General features: G+C 41.0%; 1 protein-coding gene across 1 annotated transcript; it reads left to right on the top strand.

Annotated features, from left to right (window-relative positions):
- Positions 1–226: 226 nt before the first annotated feature.
- On the top strand, positions 227–19,609 carry bri3 (brain protein I3). Its single transcript, XM_084328527.1, has 3 exons — positions 227–838; positions 13,720–13,825; positions 18,133–19,609. Exons 1-3 carry the CDS (start codon positions 652–654, stop codon positions 18,263–18,265), a joined length of 426 nt encoding a protein of 141 aa, XP_084184653.1. The 5' UTR covers positions 227–651; the 3' UTR covers positions 18,266–19,609.
- Positions 19,610–19,798: the final 189 nt, after the last annotated feature.

Genomic DNA, 19,798 nt, shown 5'->3' with positions numbered 1-19,798 from the left:
GTCATTGAACCATCGTATTTGTCATAATAAAAACATTTGTGATGATGTCATAGCCGAACATTCTAGAACATCGAACGTCTCATAACAAAAATATAAATGATATGGTTTTTAACAACTATGTGAAGTCGTGGGCTCTGCAGTGAACTGCAGCCTCTTTATTGTGACGCCTGTCGCTTTAAGAGCCTCTCTCTGCGCAGAGGCTTCATCACATGATGCTTCTCTTGTGACAACAATCCAGACAGAAAGGAAACGCGTTTTGTGACTTTTCAACTCAGTTTTGGCTGCTGTGATGACAGAGGGGGCTGCTTTGCTGACCAGGGACCAATTGTATGGGGGGCATGGGGCTCAGTTAGTCATTCACCCATTCCTTACGACCATTCCTTCCTTCAAACTGTACATTTAGCGTGTGTGCTGTCGGGGACAAAGTTGGCGCATGGAGAGAGAAGGGACGAAGTTTCATTTTTTTGCGCAGCGTGTTTTTATTGTTTTTGTCAGTCGCCCCCCGTGTCCAGCAGAGTTCTCCCGTGCCTCTCGGGGAAACAAAAGACGAAGTGAACCAGAAACAAATCGCCTGTCCTTTTATCGGTGGGTATTAAAGTCGAGGAGGCTACGAGGAAAACGTAACTTGAAGACGCAACACGTCGAGGGGAGATGGTGGACAGCAAGCCTATTCTCCAGGACAGACCTCCCGCCTACAACGCCGCCGTCCCGGGGACGTATCATGACTGTGGTCCGCAGCAGCAACACAACTATGGAGCGATCCCCCCGCCGGCCGCGACCCCCGGCTTCCAACAGGCGCCGCCGCCGTATCCCTGCTACCAGTACCCCGCCGGCCAAGGCAAGTAGTGTGGCCCCGCACACACACACACCTACACACGCACGCACGCTGGAGCCCGTGTTAATGGAACTTTTATTTTGGGTCTTGAACTATAGCTGACATTTCGGAGGACGGCACAGTGTGTCCATCTCAATTGAAGCAGGCCACTGGTATGCCTGTTGTTGTTGCCAGAGTTGAGCAGCCGAGCCATGAAGTAACATACTATCTCATAGTTACTACTATGCAGGTCTTATCATTTCTGTCCGGATATGAGATTACTATTTAAGTATTCAGTGGCGTATTGGTGTATTTTGAATCAGGGCTGGTGGGGAACAATCTACACACCCCCCTCCCCAGTGATTCATATTTATTACAAAATCTGGATTTGTAATAGCTTCCTTGCCAGATTTGAAACCAAATATGTGTTGTTGACAGATTTCATAAATGGTCATTTATTTTTACAGTTTATACAAATACTGACTGCAATAAATTGATAATGGTTACTTACCAACCATGTCACCTGTTCTCAAACCAGCTATCATCTCATTGGTTACCTGAGCTTACCTCCACTCTTGTCATCAGCAACAGCTACCTACCTTTTTACAGCTGCTGCCTGAGACCTCCAGGTTACATGGGGAAGCTGTGGAATAACTATCTCTCCCCTCCCCCACAGCCTACTGTCCTCCCAATAGTTTATGTCTACCCTTCCCCCATCCACCCACCTATTGTCCCACTAACTCACCCCACCCCCTTCCTTACCTCGTCCCCCTCACCTGAAACCCACATTCCCCCCCTCCTCCTTCTCCTAAATACAACCCCTCCCTCTCATAGAACCATGAACCACCCTTCAACCCCGACCTGGGCCAAGCGCGTCTACCCTCTCCATCCCCTAACTCACCCCCCCCCCCATCCAATCCAATTGTCCCCCTCACCTGGACACACCCATTGCTATGACCTATAAAGCCCATAATTTCCACTTTCCCCTGTCTCTGGGAGCCTGTTTATGGTCCCCCGGCCATGGGTTTCGCCTGGTCTCTCCACGCCAATTCTCCTGGGTTCCATCAACTTCCATGTAAGCTAATAAACCTTATAAACTGAGTTCACCTGATTGTCTACACTCATTGATCAGGGTTCAATTCCCTAACAAAGCTATGATGCACAGAATGATATCAATATTGATATCGACTTTAAAACTATGGGCATTAGAAATCACAATCAGTGTTGGTACGGTTTAATTTCATAGTCAATATTTGGCCGATTTGTAGAATTTCCATTTTTGTGACCTTTGTAGTACAGATATAATTTTACAATAGATTTCTGTGAATCTTTCCTTTTTTTATTCTCACAAGCAGTGTTGTAACCCTCATGATACCCTTCATTATCTGAGGATCGCTATTGGCATCAGCTGATATGGGGAGGGAGAAATGTTGGTATCGGTATTGGCCTAAAACAAATTAGGCCCTACAAACTATTGAAATAAAATTAATTGCAAAGAAATAAAACAATTCAAAATAAATGATAAGTAGGCTAATAGCTGTCAGTCACAGAGAAGATATGCAAAGTTCTAACACCCCCAAGGTTCGGTGGTTGAGAAGCTACTAAAATGGTCAGATAATTGCAGTAGAATATTTGTTAATAATAATGGATTGCCAAACAAAGACAAAGAGGTCATCAGTAATGTGAAACAAAATTGGTTTTACACCTCAGCAGATGGGTAAGAAACTATTGAAATAACTATCAATTAGGGGCGGTTAGGTGTCGTCACCAACCCGAAGCTGTGAGCTGGATTCGCCTGTTCGAATCCAGCTCACAGCTCCGGGGTTGTCACCAGCTTGGCTGGCCGTTCACACTAATACAATTGGCTGTATTAGAGGGTGGGAGAAGCTGGCGGGGTGGGTCCGGGTCGTTGTAAACAGTGACTCCTACAGTTCGGTCGGGGCGCCTGCTAAGCGCGGATAGGACCCGAGTGGGATAGTGTGATCCTTCCACACGCTACGGGTCGCTACGCCCTCTCAGGGAGGATCCGCGCTGCCAGGTGAAAAGAAGCGGTTGATTGGCTGGACGTGTGTCGGAGGAAGCACGTGATAGCCTCCACTCTCCCAGATGATCTGACTGTGGGGGGTAAGTGCGCAGCGACCAGGAAGGGATTGGGAATTGGCATACAACTAACATTGGGATGGGAGAAAATCGGAGGAAAATGGAGGGGGGGAAAAGATCAATAAAAAAAATAAAAATTAAATAACTATCAATTGATTACACATTATTATTAATATATTGTTAACATATTTAACATTTGAAGCAAAATAAATTGGAAAGCATTGAAATTATTTTTCAAGAATCTTGCTAATATATTATTGGTGCTATCGTTATTACTGGCTATTACTGGCTTCAGGCCTATAGGAAAGCTAAACTTTTATGATTTAAGAGGAAGCTTTTATGACTAAGGAAAAATGGACTAAAGTAAGTACTGTTGATGACAGATATAAGGTCAATGGGTCTCATTCTCCAACGGACTTAAGACAAAAAATTGCTCTTAGGGCCATTTAAGACATCTTAGATTTTGGGATTCCCCAACCGTGTTAACACTTTGGTTGCCTTGGGTTAAATTAATTATATACCATAGATTGCCAGCGCTATTTGTCTATGGAGAAAGTCCCCTTCTTTGCAGGGCTATAACTTTTTAAATTCTATTGCTACATTGCCATTATTAGGGCCCATTCAAAGTCCTATATGTATTGTTCATTGTGTAGCAACGTTAAACTTTTTCATTCACATATTCATAGTAAAGTATGGTCTAATGTATAAGTATGTTTTCATCTCTTTCTGCAGCTTTCTCCAGAACGTGATATATAGCCCCAAATGCATTATATTGATGATGAAATACAGTTTGATGGCAATCAGCGCGATATAAAAAATTCCAACTAGACGTACTTCTAGAAGTTACTACACGTCATCTGATGTTGACCGGATGGGCGAGGGGGCGTTTATAATTCCGTGGGCAGCGTTATACCAATCATCTAATGTGGGTCAAATGTTGATAAAAGCAGTTAGTATCGAAGATGGTTGGTAACGTTACACGCTGAAATTCACCCCAGTCTCCGCGCGCCGTTGGGCGATCATCGCCGAGTAGAAATTTTATCATTATGGGATATATTATTACCCGGTCCATCTCCAGCTTGTATAATGGTATATACGTCCAAATCATGTTGTTTATCGAGTTATTGGCAATCGATCGCTATGTAGTGTGACGAGCTAGAGTGCCGGAACCTATACCGAGTGCCCGGAAGTAATATGGCCGACCAGCAAAACCTCTACTGCGCTTCCTGTTAAGCGGTTGCGCCGATCGGCCACCAGATGGCGCTCCTGAACCGCCAGAGAGCTCAGTGGGTCCTGCTGGTGGATCTCAGGCCAGCGGAGGGGGAATATGAATCCGATCGCAGATTTTTGAAATATTGATATAAGGACGACGTACAGCGTCCCCCGGCAACTTTAGCATGGCCAGCAAAGACGTCTAAAGACGTGTCCCGGCAGTCAAAGTGTTAAATATCAGTTTTATTGATTAATTATACATTAGAAAGAATGCAGGTTATAGCCAACATGCAATATATCCCATTGATTGGTACAATGGGACAGACATTTGTCGTTTTATATAGCTATAACCTGCATTCTTTGATGAATAGGCTATATGCCTACCAGAGAACCAGACAAAGATTGTCTATGTCGGGATTCAACATTTTGTCCAATAAACGGATCACCTGTACAGCATGATCACATGGTTTTGCTCACAAAGTACTTTGGCCATTTGCAATGTGAGTCGTAAACATTTTTGAATTTCATTAGAATTTGAAAAAAAAAAAATCAGTTTCAAATGTAAATAAATACATGAAGAAAACATTATTGATATGAGGTGGACTGAAAACACTTCACTGATACTTGGTATTCTTGGGGACAATAATTGACAGCCCTGAACCGAACCACTGGAAATTGGATAATTTCAAACGTACGTTGGTGTGAAAGCAAACGGCCTCATGCACACAGTACTCATAAAAGTCCTTATCACTTCCTCCATGCAAACCATATTTACAGTGGCCCCATTATCAGGTGTGCTGTTATAGTAACTATAGCAGCGTTTCCGTTAGCCGGTAATTACCGGTATTTGACCGGCAAAATCTGTTGAAGTCCGACATATTTAATCTCTCCGGTCATAATGTCCGGTGAAAATAATTCCCTCTAAGCACAATTTGATTATTTGAATTGTATTAAAATAGGCTAAAATTAAATAGCCTATGCGATGAACGAAACAATCATTACATTTGTTTCATCGTTGCTTCACCAAGCAGCCGGTCTAATAATGACAACGGTGTATCAGCGGGAGCTTGCTGCTAGATTTGCGAAAAGCATGCAGCTGCAGACCCACAGAACCCGCCAGCTTTGCCGGCACAGTGCAGTACTCCAATTCAGCCATTGGCAATTCAGCTGTTGGGTGGGGGGCGCTGCTGAGCGGTCCCCAGACCGGACCTGAAAACACCGCTGCTCTGCGGGTCTGCAGCTGGATGCTTCTCGCAAATCTAGCAGCAGCAAGCTTGCGCTGACAACAGCGTTGTCATTATTAGACCGGCTGCTTGGTGAAGCAACGATGAAACAAATGTAATGATTGTTTCGTTCATCGCATAGGCTATTTCATTTTAGCCTATTTTAATACAATTCAAATAATCAAATTGTGCTTAGAGGGAATTATTTTCACCGGACATTATGACCAGCACCAAGTCGTTGGGAGGTGGAGATATACATCACGCAAACCCACGATAATGTTGCCGTCTCTCTCTGCCAAATTTCTCAGTTCTTTGCTTGATATAATTAATACAAATGTCCAATATAACGGAATTCGTTAGCTCATAAAAATGTGATTATAACACACTGCTGTTTATAATGTCGGGCAGACTGCCCACCGACACCTCAAGTCGGCAGCAGCACGAAGTCTCGAGGGACTTATTTTATTTGGAATATATTAATGACTGTATATACGCAAAAGTAGCCTAGTTTTAAGTTAAAATATTATAAATGCCTTGAGGATGTCATTCTTTATATAGGCCTATCAATTGTTTTTAAGCTCAATAAACAAAAAAATTCTAACGGAAACCCTGAACTATAGCTTAGTTTACATGATGCTATTGATTTAGACCAGGGGTCAGCAACCTTTTTGACATGGAGTGCCTGTTTGAAATATAGTTGTAACTAGTGTGCCTCAACAATATTCCATGCATCGTAATTTTTCTTCTTCTCATAATCAGGTATTTTTAATGATAATTTTTACATTATTACATCATTATTGTTATTGTTATTATTAACAATATTATTATGATGGTTGTATCAACCCTAAATCTGAGTTGGGGGGGGGGGGGGGGGGGGTGCAATGCAGACAAACAGCTGCATACAGTGCGACCATTTCACTCACATTTGCCCATTCATTTTTGGACACATCACACACCATCGTGTGTGTACTGTACGTGTGCTGTCATAGCTCCACCTACAAGCCTAATGGAGAACACCAGGATGTGAATGGAGGGTGAATGTGAGGTATATCATGTAAATACGTTTTGATTGATCGCAAGACTACACTGTAAAAAAAATTATAATAATAAGTTACCAGAACTTACAAATATTGAGTTCAGTTACTGTGCATTAAGGTTTTCAGTTTTCAATCCATAATAAGTTAACAGAAAAATAAGTACACAACCACATTATTTCAACCTAATAAAACTATGTTTATTGTCATTGTTTTAAGAACACTGACTTGGTAATACTCACATTTTGAGTAAAAAAAAATGGCTTTTAACATGTGCAATGTTCAATGAAATAGAAAAATAAATAATAAAATGTGTTGATTAATCCCACTGGTCACAACGGTGACCGTAATACTGTTTTTGTTATAAGGCTCTGCAAATGTTACTGAATGATGTAGCAATGTATTCCCAGCTAAATTGAAATAATAAACAAATAAAGGGTCTCAATTAAATATGTGGTAGTAAAAAGAACCTGTGGGAGGATTTCAACAAGATAAATGCGACAACAGTGCAAAATATTTCACTATAATATTTCAAAGCAAAAGAAAAAAAAATTATATATATATATATATTTTTTTTAACTGCTGCCCCCTGTGCCTATGCAAATGCCCCCGCGTGCCTAGGGTTGCCTACCCCTGATTTAGACAGTGGTTGTTTGTTCCTCTTTAAGTATAAATCGATCATTCCAATGCCCTTTATCTCCAGAGCTCCTACTGCGCTGAACATAAGGGTGGGTTGAGTTATTTATCTGGCATTCTCTCTCCCAAAACCTCTCTGTCATGCCTATAGACTTATATATTGTATGCCAGAGTATTTCATTTTTGAACCTGTCGGGGAACAATTTCAAAAACACCACCTTGCATACATTGAACCGTGTTCATTTTCCTATGCCATGTTACCCTACCTACAGCCTACATGATCATGCAGATTATTTTAAGATAAAGATCAAGCGATTAGGATATTGTCGGAGGTGCGATTATTAACACTTGCACACTTAACCCTTTCACTGCGACAATACACAGAAGGTTAACCCTTTCACTGCCACACAACAGCAGGTTAACCCTTTCACTGCCACACTACAGAAGGTTAACCCTTTACTATCACACTACCGACTGTAACCACCGATAGTAAAGGGTTAACCTTCTGTAGTGTGGCAGTGAAAGGGTTAAAGGGAACGTTGTTTTGGTTTCTCGTTTCTTGCTAAACTTAACGGTTTCAAATGAGGCAAGAGGAAGTTTCTTTAAAATGCCATTTGTGTAGTGAGTTAGGCTTACTGTTAATTTCTCCTGTGGAAGCTACAAATGGTATTGTTTTAAAATCATGACGGCATCAAGAGAGATGAACACCTGAGGCGCCACCCTTTAACACTGAGTGCCAAGAACGAGAAATCTCGTTATTTAATGGTTATTTTTTTTATTATTGATTTCCATTCATTTTTCATCAATCTAGCCTCACGTTATCAGTGGGGATCTGTCTGAGCTCGAACAGGGAAAATACCACCCCCTATCGTCTCTCCGGATGGTATTGCACCCATTGGATTGGACTGAATGAAATGGATGGGGAAAAAAAGTCCAGAATCCACATTTTACTTGTCAGGCATGTAACCGGAGACGATCCCATTTCATTGCCGACCCTCAGAACAGGGTGGATTATCTGTTTCCAGTACCCAGCGTTGGATCAATAAACGCGATCGATATTTGGAATGGCGATCAGGAATTGGAATAATCTTTTTGGAGAACATCTGATCTGAGGTAGGGAATCTATTTTACCAGTCTTGGGATAATCAGAGTTTTTTTCACCTATATCTCAGCGTGTCCCATATGTGTGAGTGTGTGTGTGTGCTGATCAGGAAATAAGAGAATCGATTTTTCAGCCCGCTTCTCTAGCGTGCATAAGTACACATATACTATCGATAATCTAGCGTTTATTTGAAAACTATTCATAAATAGGCAGAAAAATTACCGTGTTTTGTGTATTCCAGTAAAGCACGATTCCTGCAGAATCTATTTTTTTTCTCTGGAAGTTTAAAAAAACAGTATAAAACGGAAATGAACCGATTCATAAAAAGAAAATAAAAAATCTGTTTTGACAATGTTGACTGCAAACAAGTCATTGATAAGCGACGGGCGTATTACACACATAGCCATAATTTAAGATATAGTTTATGCGTTCGCAAATGTGATCGCCCTCCCAAGTGACAATGAGAATGGACAGATACTATAAATGATATATAAAGCTCTTAGAAAGTACATCGGTTTGTTTACAATCCTTTGTCCTCTGAGGCCTAAATCGCCACGGGGCTCCGGTCGTCATAGTGTTAAAGATGGGGATGGCTCGAAGTCTAACCTAATCTGACCTCTGACCTGCAATCGTCGTGCCACTCTTCAAAACTGGTTTGCGACTGACATTAGTGTTCTATCATGTGACAAGAGAAGAGGAGGAGGATAGAGAATTATTATGACAGAGGAACTAGGCTGAAAATATAGCAGATGATAATAATTAGTGTAAAATTACAATAGCTAGTAAACATGACTGACATATGACATTTGATTGACACTTTCATCTGAAGGGCCTTACGGTACCATTACGAGTGCATTCATCTTCAGCATGGGGGGTCCTAGTGGGAACTGAAACCCTTACCATGAATGAATGAACCTTTATTTAAAATGGACACCACTCAGCTACATTGGACCAGTCACAGTGGACAGATGACATCAGATGTGTTGTTTTGCGTGTTTATAGCACAAGTGCTAGTTTTCAACACTAGCCCATTGAGGCTTTTCTAAAAGATAGAATACAATTCTACAAATCAGAACAAATAGTTACCAGAACAAGAGTCCATGATCAAAATAACAAAACCAGTCCGGGTCTACATATGTGAGCACTGCTGCTTTGATTTCAGCCATACCTTGAGTCCTCTGCTGAAGACGTTGGCATTGGATTCCAGTTTATTATAAAAAAAAAAAAAAAAAAGCATTTTTACAGCTTTATTGGTCACGCAGGACCGACAGAGGAGAGGGCGAACGGGAGGAGAGGTGGGGAGGACAAATAACAACGGGAGCTGGGATCGAACCCGGGTCGGCCGCGTAGGTGCACGAGGCACTATGGTATGCGCCACGAGGGCGCCCCGGATTCCAGTTTTAAGCCAGTAGGCAGAGAGTTCCATAAGTTTGCCCCGTTAACACTTTCCGTGCCAGCCATGCGGTGCCTAGGAACCCCGTCGTGTGCCACTGCTCTATTCAATGACAGAGCTCTCATATTTGCGAACGCATAAACTATCTTAAATTATGGCTATGTGTCTAATATGGCCGTCGCTTATCAATGACTTGTTTGCAGTCAACATTGTCGAAACGGATTGTTTTTTAATCTGTTCATTTCCGTTTTATACCATTTTGAACAACGCTCGTTTTTTGAAAGTTTCAGAAAAAAATTAAGATTCTGTGATAATCGCCCTTTACTGGAATACACTGGAATACACAAAACACGTTGTCATTTTTCGGCCTATTTATGAATAGTTTTCAAATAAACGCTAGATTATCGATAGTATATGTGTACTTATGCACGCTATAGAAGCGGGCTGAAAAATCTATTATCTTATTTCCTGATCGCACACACACACACACATACACACATATGGCACTAGGGCTGGGCGATATGACGATATTATATAAATATCGGGTACAGTTCATTAACGATACACTTTTTCAACGTATCATGGATATCGTGATGTTTTGCCCAATAGGATTGTGTCGCGTCAATCTGGTCCACACGTTACTCGTTCATATCTCAGCCCGTGCTGAGATATGCCCATTCCGCCGTCTGTTAATAAGGTTTTCAATCAGACAGATGTATGGAAAGGCTTTTATTATAACATTCGTTGAGGTAAAATCATTATGGCTCATTTAGTCATCCTGTGGAGCACTGGTCTCCTACTAGTCGGTCGCGGGGAGCTAATGTAAGTAGCTTTGTTGATGTCAGCACACAGGACATTCAGGAAGTCAAAAACTAATAGCGCTTGCCGATTGGTGCTAAGAACAGCAGGGCGGGTGCAAGCGGTGTGACGTAATTGGCAGACTCGACTGTCAATCAAAATTATTCTGTTCGTCAGAATGAATGAATGAATGAGAACTTTATTAACAGATTGCAGAATGGGTACAATACAGTACAGGAGGATGAAGACCAGAAAAAGACTTTCGGCTTTTTTACATAAGGGTCCTCCATTTTCAATTCATCAAAACATTTAGAGACATACAAATATACAGTAGTTTCATAAAAATGCTAAAATGCTATTTATTGATTGATTGATTGATTTAAAACTTTATTAACATATTGCAGAATGGGTACAGTACAGCTCAATACATACAATTGTTAAGGGGATGCAGACCAGAGAAATACTTTTGTCTTGTTTACATCAGGGTCCCCCATTTTCAATTCATCATATTTCATATCTAAATCATATAATATCTCATTGCTAAATATATGCAATATATTATAATCTAATAATCCAATAATCTAAATCTAATATATAATATAAAAATGCTAAATGCATGGGTATTTTATTTTGTCTTTAAGGTTAGCTTGCAAACTCAAATACTGTCTTGGTAAGCCTCATAATGAATTGTTTGGGGTAAAAAAGAAAAACATCGTGATGTGTATCGCCGAAAGGTCAGAAAATATCGTGATATCATATTTAGGCCATATCACCCAGCCCTATATGGCACACGCTGATATATAGGTGAAAATAGCTCTGATTATCCCAAGACTGGTGAAATAGATTCCTTACCTCAGATCAGATGTTCTCCAAAAAGATTATTCCAATTCCTGATCGCCATTCCAAATATCGATCGCGTTTATTGATCCAACGCTGGGTACTGGAAACGCATATTCTCCGCTGTTCTGATGGTGGGCGATGACTGCAGTAGGCTTGGATTACATGCCTGACAAGTAAAATGTGGAAGCAGGACTTTTTTTTTCTCCATGCGTTTCATTCCAATCCAATGGGGTGCAGTACCATCCGGAGAGACGATAGGGGGCGGTATTTTCCCTGTTCGAGCTCAGACAGATCCCCACTGGTAACGTGAGATTGATGAAAAATGAATGGAAATCGATAATAAAAAAAATAACGATTAAAAACGAGATCTCTCGTCGGTGGGCACTCAACGGTTGGCATAAACTAACGAGAAATCTCATCGTTGGCACTGAAAGTGTTAACAGAGAAGGCAGACTGTCCAAACGAACTCTTGCACATCGGAACAGTATAGTCGGTCACCATTATTGGAAGCTTGTGTGCAGGGCACGAAATTAGAGCCCGCCACCCGCCAATGGCGGGCATATTTTCGGTTTGGCGAGTGACACTGAGAGGTCTGCCCGCCACCTGGCGTGTAGTTCATATCGATACTCTTATTTTGAAAATCCTGGCGGGTCTCATTTCCGCCCCAAGCGCAGCTCCAGTCATAATATCGATGGCTCCGGCAGTTAGCAACGTTCGGTTCATATGATACTCTTATTTTGAAAAAACCCGTGGCAACGAGTCATATCCGCCCCAGTCCGTGCTTCTCGTATCAACACAGAGGCAGTCTGCTCTAGTCGGAAGGGTCTGCGGACCTCCGTGAGCTAACGTTACTGTTGCTGATATCAACAAATGCTCCAGCAATAGTCGAGTGCATAATACCTCCGTTGAAGTCCGTTCGCTCGGTAGGCAACGTTAGCTCATGTTAGCTCTATATGTCCCAGTAAACTAAATAGTTCACTGAGGCGTTGTCTTAACGTTATCTAGCCGGCTAGCAGTAGCTACAGATAGCTCCTGATATCAATGTCTTATAACATTGATTCGATGCGTATTCGAGCCCCTGGCTTCCATCGCATGAGGGCATGCTGAATGTGATTTGACCAATAGGGTCCAGCTGCAGCGCCGGAGAATCCTGGCTGCATCTGGAGGCTACTAAGTATACACACAGACAGTGGAGCTGTTTGCAGATAGCGAGAAGTCACTTCAGAGAGAGTACAAATTTAACTCTGGCCTCTTTAAGTGTCTATTCTTCAACGTAATAGCTTATCTACTTGAAATGTACTGAATTTTTTTTATATATATGTGACACAAAAATGCGTATTTTCTTTGGCCGGTAAGAAATATGCTTGGCGGGTAGAATTTTCCCATCTACCCGCCACTGGCCGGTGATTCAAAAAGTTAATTTCGTGCCCTGCTTGTGTGTTTTCTCTGCTAGAGCTCCAACGTCTAACCACCAGTCCAGACAATAATGATGATGCATGATTGTGCAAACATTTAAAAACGAGTCTAATATTACAGAAAATTACAAAATTGTCGAACGTGAAAAGATTGTGCTTACTCAAAACACTGCAGTGATGCCATCGCATTGGTTTACGGTCCATGATTTTTATAGCCTGTTTGTATATGATAGACTATGGGTTTTTAGTATGGTTTGTGACCATGATGTGATACAGTAAGACAAGTGGGAAAGAATCATAGCGTGCATATAAAGTTTAGCAGCTTTAGTTGACGGATCCCTTCTAATAAAACGAAAACAGTTTAAATTAGGCTTGACCTTCTTACTTACATAATGTACCTGTTTATCAAATTTTAGGTTCTTGTCTAATATGATTCCTAGGTACTTGACCTCATTCACTTCTGCAATTATTTCATTTTTTATTTGCATGTCAAACAAATCATTTATAGGCCTTTTTTGCGTATGGAGATACACATACAGACAGTTTTCTTGACATTCAAGGTCAAGTGAGATGACACAAGCCAGTCGGAGATGTTATGTAACACCTGGGTCGGTGCTCAGCTGCCATGTTAGCTGTTTTAGCAGACGCATAGATGACTATCGTGGCAGTGGTATTGTCATTCTCTATCCATGAAGTTACGTAGAAGAACCACTCACTAATTATAATAGTGTACGCCAGTTGCCATGACTACCTGATACTCATGCCCCACCTCTGACCAGACAGCCAGCCTGTCTAGAGAAGCTACATCCCACCTAAGAGAGTTGAACCGTTATTGGTTTAATGTAGAGCCGTCCCCTCTTTGTCGATTTGGTTTTAGTCGACCAAGACTTTGCCAGTGGAGTAATGTTTAATGTTTTTTCCCCTGTGCTAAATGAAGTAGACTTTTTCTGGTAAGCGGTTGATTTAAAGATGTCCTTCTGCATGGTTGCATGTGGAAAACACAATTTAAGTCAACGAATCAATTAGTTGATAAAGTCCTATTTAGGCGAAGAATTATTGAACGCCAATAAAAGTTATTTTGGGGAAACATTGGCACATTGTGAGTCCGAGCTGGGACTTGATATGTGTGATTTCTCACTGTTTCCACTACAGGGTACCCAGCCACAATGGGCCCTGCCATAGGCCAGCAACCCTATGGTGGAACCTACACCATAATACAGCCCTCTGTGGTGGTGGTGGGGGGCTGCCCTGCCTGCAGGTGAGAACAGACACTCACATCACACCTCACATCACACCTCACACCACACCACACCACATCACACCACATCACACCACATCACACCACATCACACCTCACCACACCACATCACATCTCACCACATCACACCACATCACACCACATCACATCTCACCACATCACACCACATCACATCTCACCACATCACATCTCACCACATCACATCACATCTCACCACATCTCACCACACCACAAATCTGGTAACTGGATAATTCTTTGCATGTGCATGTTCTCCTGCTCACTCGCGGGCGGTTGATACGACCCGTGTATGAAAGATGGACCACACCCACACCACACCACATCACATCACACCACATCTCACCACACCACAACAGAGATGGGCGGGCAGGGCCTCCTGACACGGTATAAAATCACAATTTTCCGTCCCATCAAAGAAAAGAGAGTTGAAATAATTGCCAACGCGGTCCCTCTTGATTAGCATGTGATAAAATACATTAGCATCAGTATCCTATGCTCCCAACTGTGACTAAGTGTGTTTCACAGTCTATCTTTCATACGATGGTCATATCAACCGCCCGCGAGTGAGCAGGTGAACGTGCACATGTACACACAAAGAACTCTCCAGTTACCAGATTTGTGTAGTTCTCATGCAAACTACATGTTTACTTTATCAGAATCCGAATGGTATTCATTGCATTCAAAACAAACTAAGAGGTGACAGTATTGGTATAATAAATATAATCTGAGAGGTGACAGTATTAGTATAATAAATATTATCTGCGAGGTGACAGTATATACAGTATTAGTATAATAAATCTAATCTGAGAGGTGACATTATTAGTATAATAAATCTAATCTGAGAGGTGACAGTATATACAGTATTAGTATAATAAATCTAATCTGAGAGGTGATGGTGTATACAGTATTAGTATAATAAATCTAATCTGAGAGGTGACAGTATATACAGTATTAGTATAATAAATCTAATCTGAGAGGTGACGAGTGTATACAGTATTAGTATAATACAGCTAATCTGAGAGGTGACAGTGTATACAGTATTAGTATAATAAATCTAATCTGAGAGGTGACAGTGTATACAGTATTAGTATAATAAATCTAATCTGAGAGGTGACAGTGTATACAGTATTAGTATAATGGATATTATGAGAGGTGACAGTGTATACATTATTAGTATAATGGATATAATCTGAGAGGTGACAGAAAAACAGTATTAGTATAATAGATATAATCTGAGGTGACAGTATAGTAGAGTGTAATACATACAGTATTATATACAGAGAATTTGCAGGGGTTAGGGAACAATGAGAACAAATATATGTATGCATGTATTGGTCTATTTAAACTGTATATATGTACGTATGTTACGTATTGGTCTATTTTGTCAGGCATAGAGTTGTGGTTGATAAAACATTTTTATTTACTTTTCATGTTGGTTTCACTGCCTGAGTCAACATCCTGTTAGTCAGTCAGTCAGATGATCTCAGCCCCAACCCATGTGACTGGGTAGGCCAGCCAAAGGTCAAAGGTCACACCACAGGACACGTTTCACTATTAGTCAAACTGGGGAAATCTACTGTACTCTCCTCCAGTCAGTGGCTGATTATTGACTTATTTAGTTTCAGAGGTGGAAAGAGTACTGTTATACACTGACAAGTACTTTGTATTCACCATTAATTCACTTTAGTCTTTAGTAAGCACTAGATTTAAGAAAAGTACTCAGTATTCACCACCAATTCACTTTAGTCTTTAGTAAGCACTAGATTTAAGAAAAGTACTCAGTATTCACCATCAATTCACTTTAGTCATAAGCACTAGATTTAAAGAGGTTGGTTGGATTTTTTTTTGCTGAAAGAAAATGTCCTGGAAAACAAGATGTTACAACTGAGAATATTAAATACATACCGTATTATATTATTGGACATAATTCAAGAATGTCTTTAGTTATGGCCAGCCCTTGTAATTTCTCTAAGTAACAAATATGATAGCAGGGCAAATGAGTATGGTAATAATAGCACATACTGTAAAAAAACAAAAGCAAAAACACACTAACTGATAGCTAGCTTAGTACATGCCAGTTTGTATAAGAACTCTACATATTGCCTAGCAAGAACCGTAGCAACTGAGGGTACATCCACACCTGCCTTGTTAAGTCTGGTTGAATCAAAACCTGGAGTGTTTATGCCCTTGGTGGCATTCATTTGGGTTGGTGTGAACACTGGAATCCAACGATCCATGGTTAATAAAAGTATCCAGGGTTAATATAAGTAGTCAGGGTAAATATAAATAGCCAGGGTAAATATAAATAGCCAGGGTAAATAAAAAGTATCCAGGGTAAATACAAGTAGCCATGGTAAATAATATAAGTAGTAGTAGGATTAGGGTAGTAGGGTAAATACAAGTATCCAGGGTAAATAAAAGTCACAGTTCCTGGCATTGACTCTCGAATGCGACCAGATAAGCTGTGCCAACGCAAACACCTCCTACATGGTCGGCAAAGTCCACACACACACACACACACACACACACACACACACACACACACACACACACACACACACACACACACACACACACACACACACACTCTGAGGAACTACAGTAACTATCAAGTACTGTGTCATAATGATAAGTCACATAGTCTTATGTGGTGGTGACTAATGCACTGTATAACTCATTGTACTCCTAATCCTGATCTGGGACCAGCAGGCCACCATATCTTGTGCCTTTTAAGAAAACTACCCTTTCACTTCGCATCAGTCAAGATGTGTTGGTTTATTATTAAAATGTTAATTCCTTCCTTAAAGCCCTCTGCAGATTTACCGGCCACGCCAGTCTGCAGAATACAGTCATGAGACCAGGGTTAGAGCTTTGTTTACCATGACTCAGGGTTAAAGCGGCCCAGAGACACGAGACTGCGCTCGGCTGGTCTGAAATTCCCCCTTTTAACAATGTTAAGCAAATGTCTAATGAGTGAGTTCAAGGGAAGTTGAAAGGGGTGACATTCCTGCCACACAGACCTGTCTGCACCATGTGACCAGCAGCAACTTCAGTGCTTAGGTTGTTGGTTCTTTGTATCCTTTTAGTGTGTTCCTCATTCCCATTGTAAAGAACGTATTAAAATGTATCACATGCCATGGTATTGAAAAACAACACCAATTTCGGCTATAAATAATAGATTTTTAAGACTTTATTGTCATTAGGTAGGCTAATTTACCCCCAAAGCAACAGTTGTGACTTGTGATTGGAGGATCAAGAAATGAAGGTGGGGTTTGAGATAGGTAAATTCTTAAAAAGAAAAATTAAAAAGAGGCATTTGCGAAGTATAAATGCTGAATGGAAACTGACTTACTCTCTTTACACATTCTATCCCTCGTGTAAAAAGGTTTTTGAATTGACTTTGAGGTGCTGGAGTCCATAGTGTTAAAGGTGCACTATGCAGTTTCTGAGGAGGGGGATTTGTTTGCAGAACCTGCAAAAATACATTTACTATTATTCTTAGTATTATTCTATCTTATGTTATCATAAAAGAAGACAAAATACATTTTAGGCACGGTGTAAGGCTAGAATATGTCTTAACAAAATTGCAGGCACTGCCTTTGTAAATGACAGCAGTGAAATAGTAACTTTTAGTAGCTTTCTAGCTTCAATCAGTGTTCCAGGGATCCAATTTTCCTATTGAGGACAGTTTGTTTATTCAGCTATGAAAATATACCATGAGAAATTATTCACTTCTATCACTAACAATACTACATAATGCACCTTTTAATGAAAATGTTAGAATAACACCTAGCCCAATTCAAATAGTTTTGAGATGCTCATTATCCTTGTGCTCTCTATCTGAAGTCTATATGATTGAGGAAAAGCTGAAGGAAAAATTACGACATGATGAGAAATCTCAGAGATTTCACGTCTGTAAATAAGGAAAGTCACTGTAGATGAAACCTTGGTCCTGTCGTGAACGAGGTCACCTTCAGGCTGTCCAATGACCGCTCTCTCTGGTTGGCTGCTAATGATGTCATATTTGTTTACTAGCTGTAAAGTCTTGACACAGCTCAGATTCACAGTCGGGAGAGAGGATCAATAACATCAGGAGTCTGAAACATGTGACGTAGTACAGGTCAGACTGCTCAGTAAAGCTCTCGGAAATAGAGACCTACGGTACATGTGATATCGCCGCGTGGCCTTAGTGTGATATGCTCTATTTCTCTCAACCCTCACCCGATGCTGCTGAGTATAAGTTACGTTTAGTTGTGTCGTTGTTGTTATTGTTGTTGTTGTTGTTGCAGGGTCGGTGTCCTGGAGGATGACTTCACCTGCCTGGGGATCATGTGTGCCATCTTCTTCTTCCCCCTGGGCATCCTCTTCTGTTTTGCATTGCGCCAGAGGAGGTGTCCTAACTGTGGCGCCACCTTCGGCTAGAGGGACCAAACTGCAACTGATTTTGACAACAGTACACACACACACAGCCACACACACACACACACACATACACACACACACACAAATAGACACACAACCCAACTTTTCGTGTCTTCTTTTTTTTTTGCTTATGTTTTTCTTAATTATCGCATACAGGTGTTGCCATTCTATTATGTAATACAATTGATCAAGGAGATAGTACCATGAATTACAGCCAACCATGAATTTCTATTAGCAGCGCATGTGGATAATAAAATGTTTATGTCTTGTCTATTTTCACGTGCCATATGACAATAGAGAGATAGTCTTTGACTGTCCACATCTTGTTGGTGCCTTTACTACACGTAAGCTGAGTTTTATTTAGATGTAGCTCAGTGATCCACACACCTGAGCTGATTCCTTTGTTTTTGCCATGTCAGACTAAACTTTGGCACAATCAGATTTTTGTGCCAGATGTTTGATTTCATATTTTGCCACACAGCTATATTTTTGCCATTGTTAATGAATTGTATGTATTGCTGCCACATGTAATACTTTTTTTCTCTCTTTATCGTATTGCTTGGTGATGATGTACTCATCACAGCATTCATATAGATCACAAAGAACCTTTTTCTCGTTTTTTTGTTGGCTCAAAAAAAGAAAAAAATGGTTGTGGAAGACTCTTGGGACATAGACGGTCCTGGCTGAATTATTGGACTTATGTTGGACGAACAGGCTCTGTATCATGTTGTCTGTTTTTTCTGATTGATATTACTTCTTGGGGCCATGTCATATATTTGCACTGACCTTGTTTTGATTTACAATCGGTATGATTCTGCTACCGTGTGCTTTCCAGGGTGGCCGTCAGACCTCAGGTAGAAAGAAACGCAGTCTGGAATGCCCTCCACTTCTACAGCCTCAATCACTGTCTGAATATGAAATGAGAAAGACTCCCCTTTTTTAAGGACTTGTTGAACGGACACCTTTACAGGAACATCACAATCGCAGACTCTTTACTTTGAAGCCTGGGAGCGCGCAGAGACGGGACTCTGCAGTCCACAGCGGCGCGTGATCTCTGGACGATGTTTATCTTAGTACTCGTTACTCTTTTGACAACCTGGCCGGCCCCATTCCTTCCCTACCAGAGACAATCAACCCAAGAATGTCAATTGTGTTCCTTGTCTCCCATGTGTTTGTCTTCCATCAGGATAGGGCTTCTGTCCCTGACAGGAAGTTAAGAGAAATATGAGGGGGGGGTATTTTTTATCTTTCTTTGCTTTGAAAACACACTACGCACGCTGTCATGATTGAGGTTCTTACTTTTTATATAAGAAAACTATTGTAAGTAAAAAGTGCTTAACATGGTTTTGACTGGGTTCAGTGTTGTTTTGTCTTAAGTGGATACTTAAAGGTCAGAGTTGGAGAACTCCGTTTAACTCTCTCCACAGAAGTACTACCCATGGATCAAATCAGTGAGCTTTTGATTTGGCTCAATCAGCAGTACTGCTTCCTTTAATTCATCCAGGCACTAGACTCCAGCTTTGAGACTGAGCA

The sequence above is a fragment of the Notolepis coatsorum genome, assembly GCF_963971535.1.
Source record: "Notolepis coatsorum genome assembly, chromosome: 14".
Classification (NCBI taxonomy): Eukaryota; Metazoa; Chordata; class Actinopteri; order Aulopiformes; family Paralepididae; genus Notolepis; species Notolepis coatsorum.
The sequence above is the reverse complement of the archived record's forward strand: the minus strand, read 5'-3'. Positions and strand labels throughout refer to the sequence as shown.

Excerpts from the sequence above, each read along its gene's own strand:
- bri3 (XM_084328527.1), top strand. The coding sequence starts at position 652 with ATGGTGGACAGCAAGCCTATTCTCCAGGACAGACCTCCCGCCTACAAC. Across the intron at positions 839-13,719 it reads CCAGTACCCCGCCGGCCAAG|GGTACCCAGCCACAATGGGC; the intron begins GCAAGTAGTGTG and ends TTTCCACTACAG. Across the intron at positions 13,826-18,132 it reads GGGGGCTGCCCTGCCTGCAG|GGTCGGTGTCCTGGAGGATG; the intron begins GTGAGAACAGAC and ends TTGTTGTTGCAG.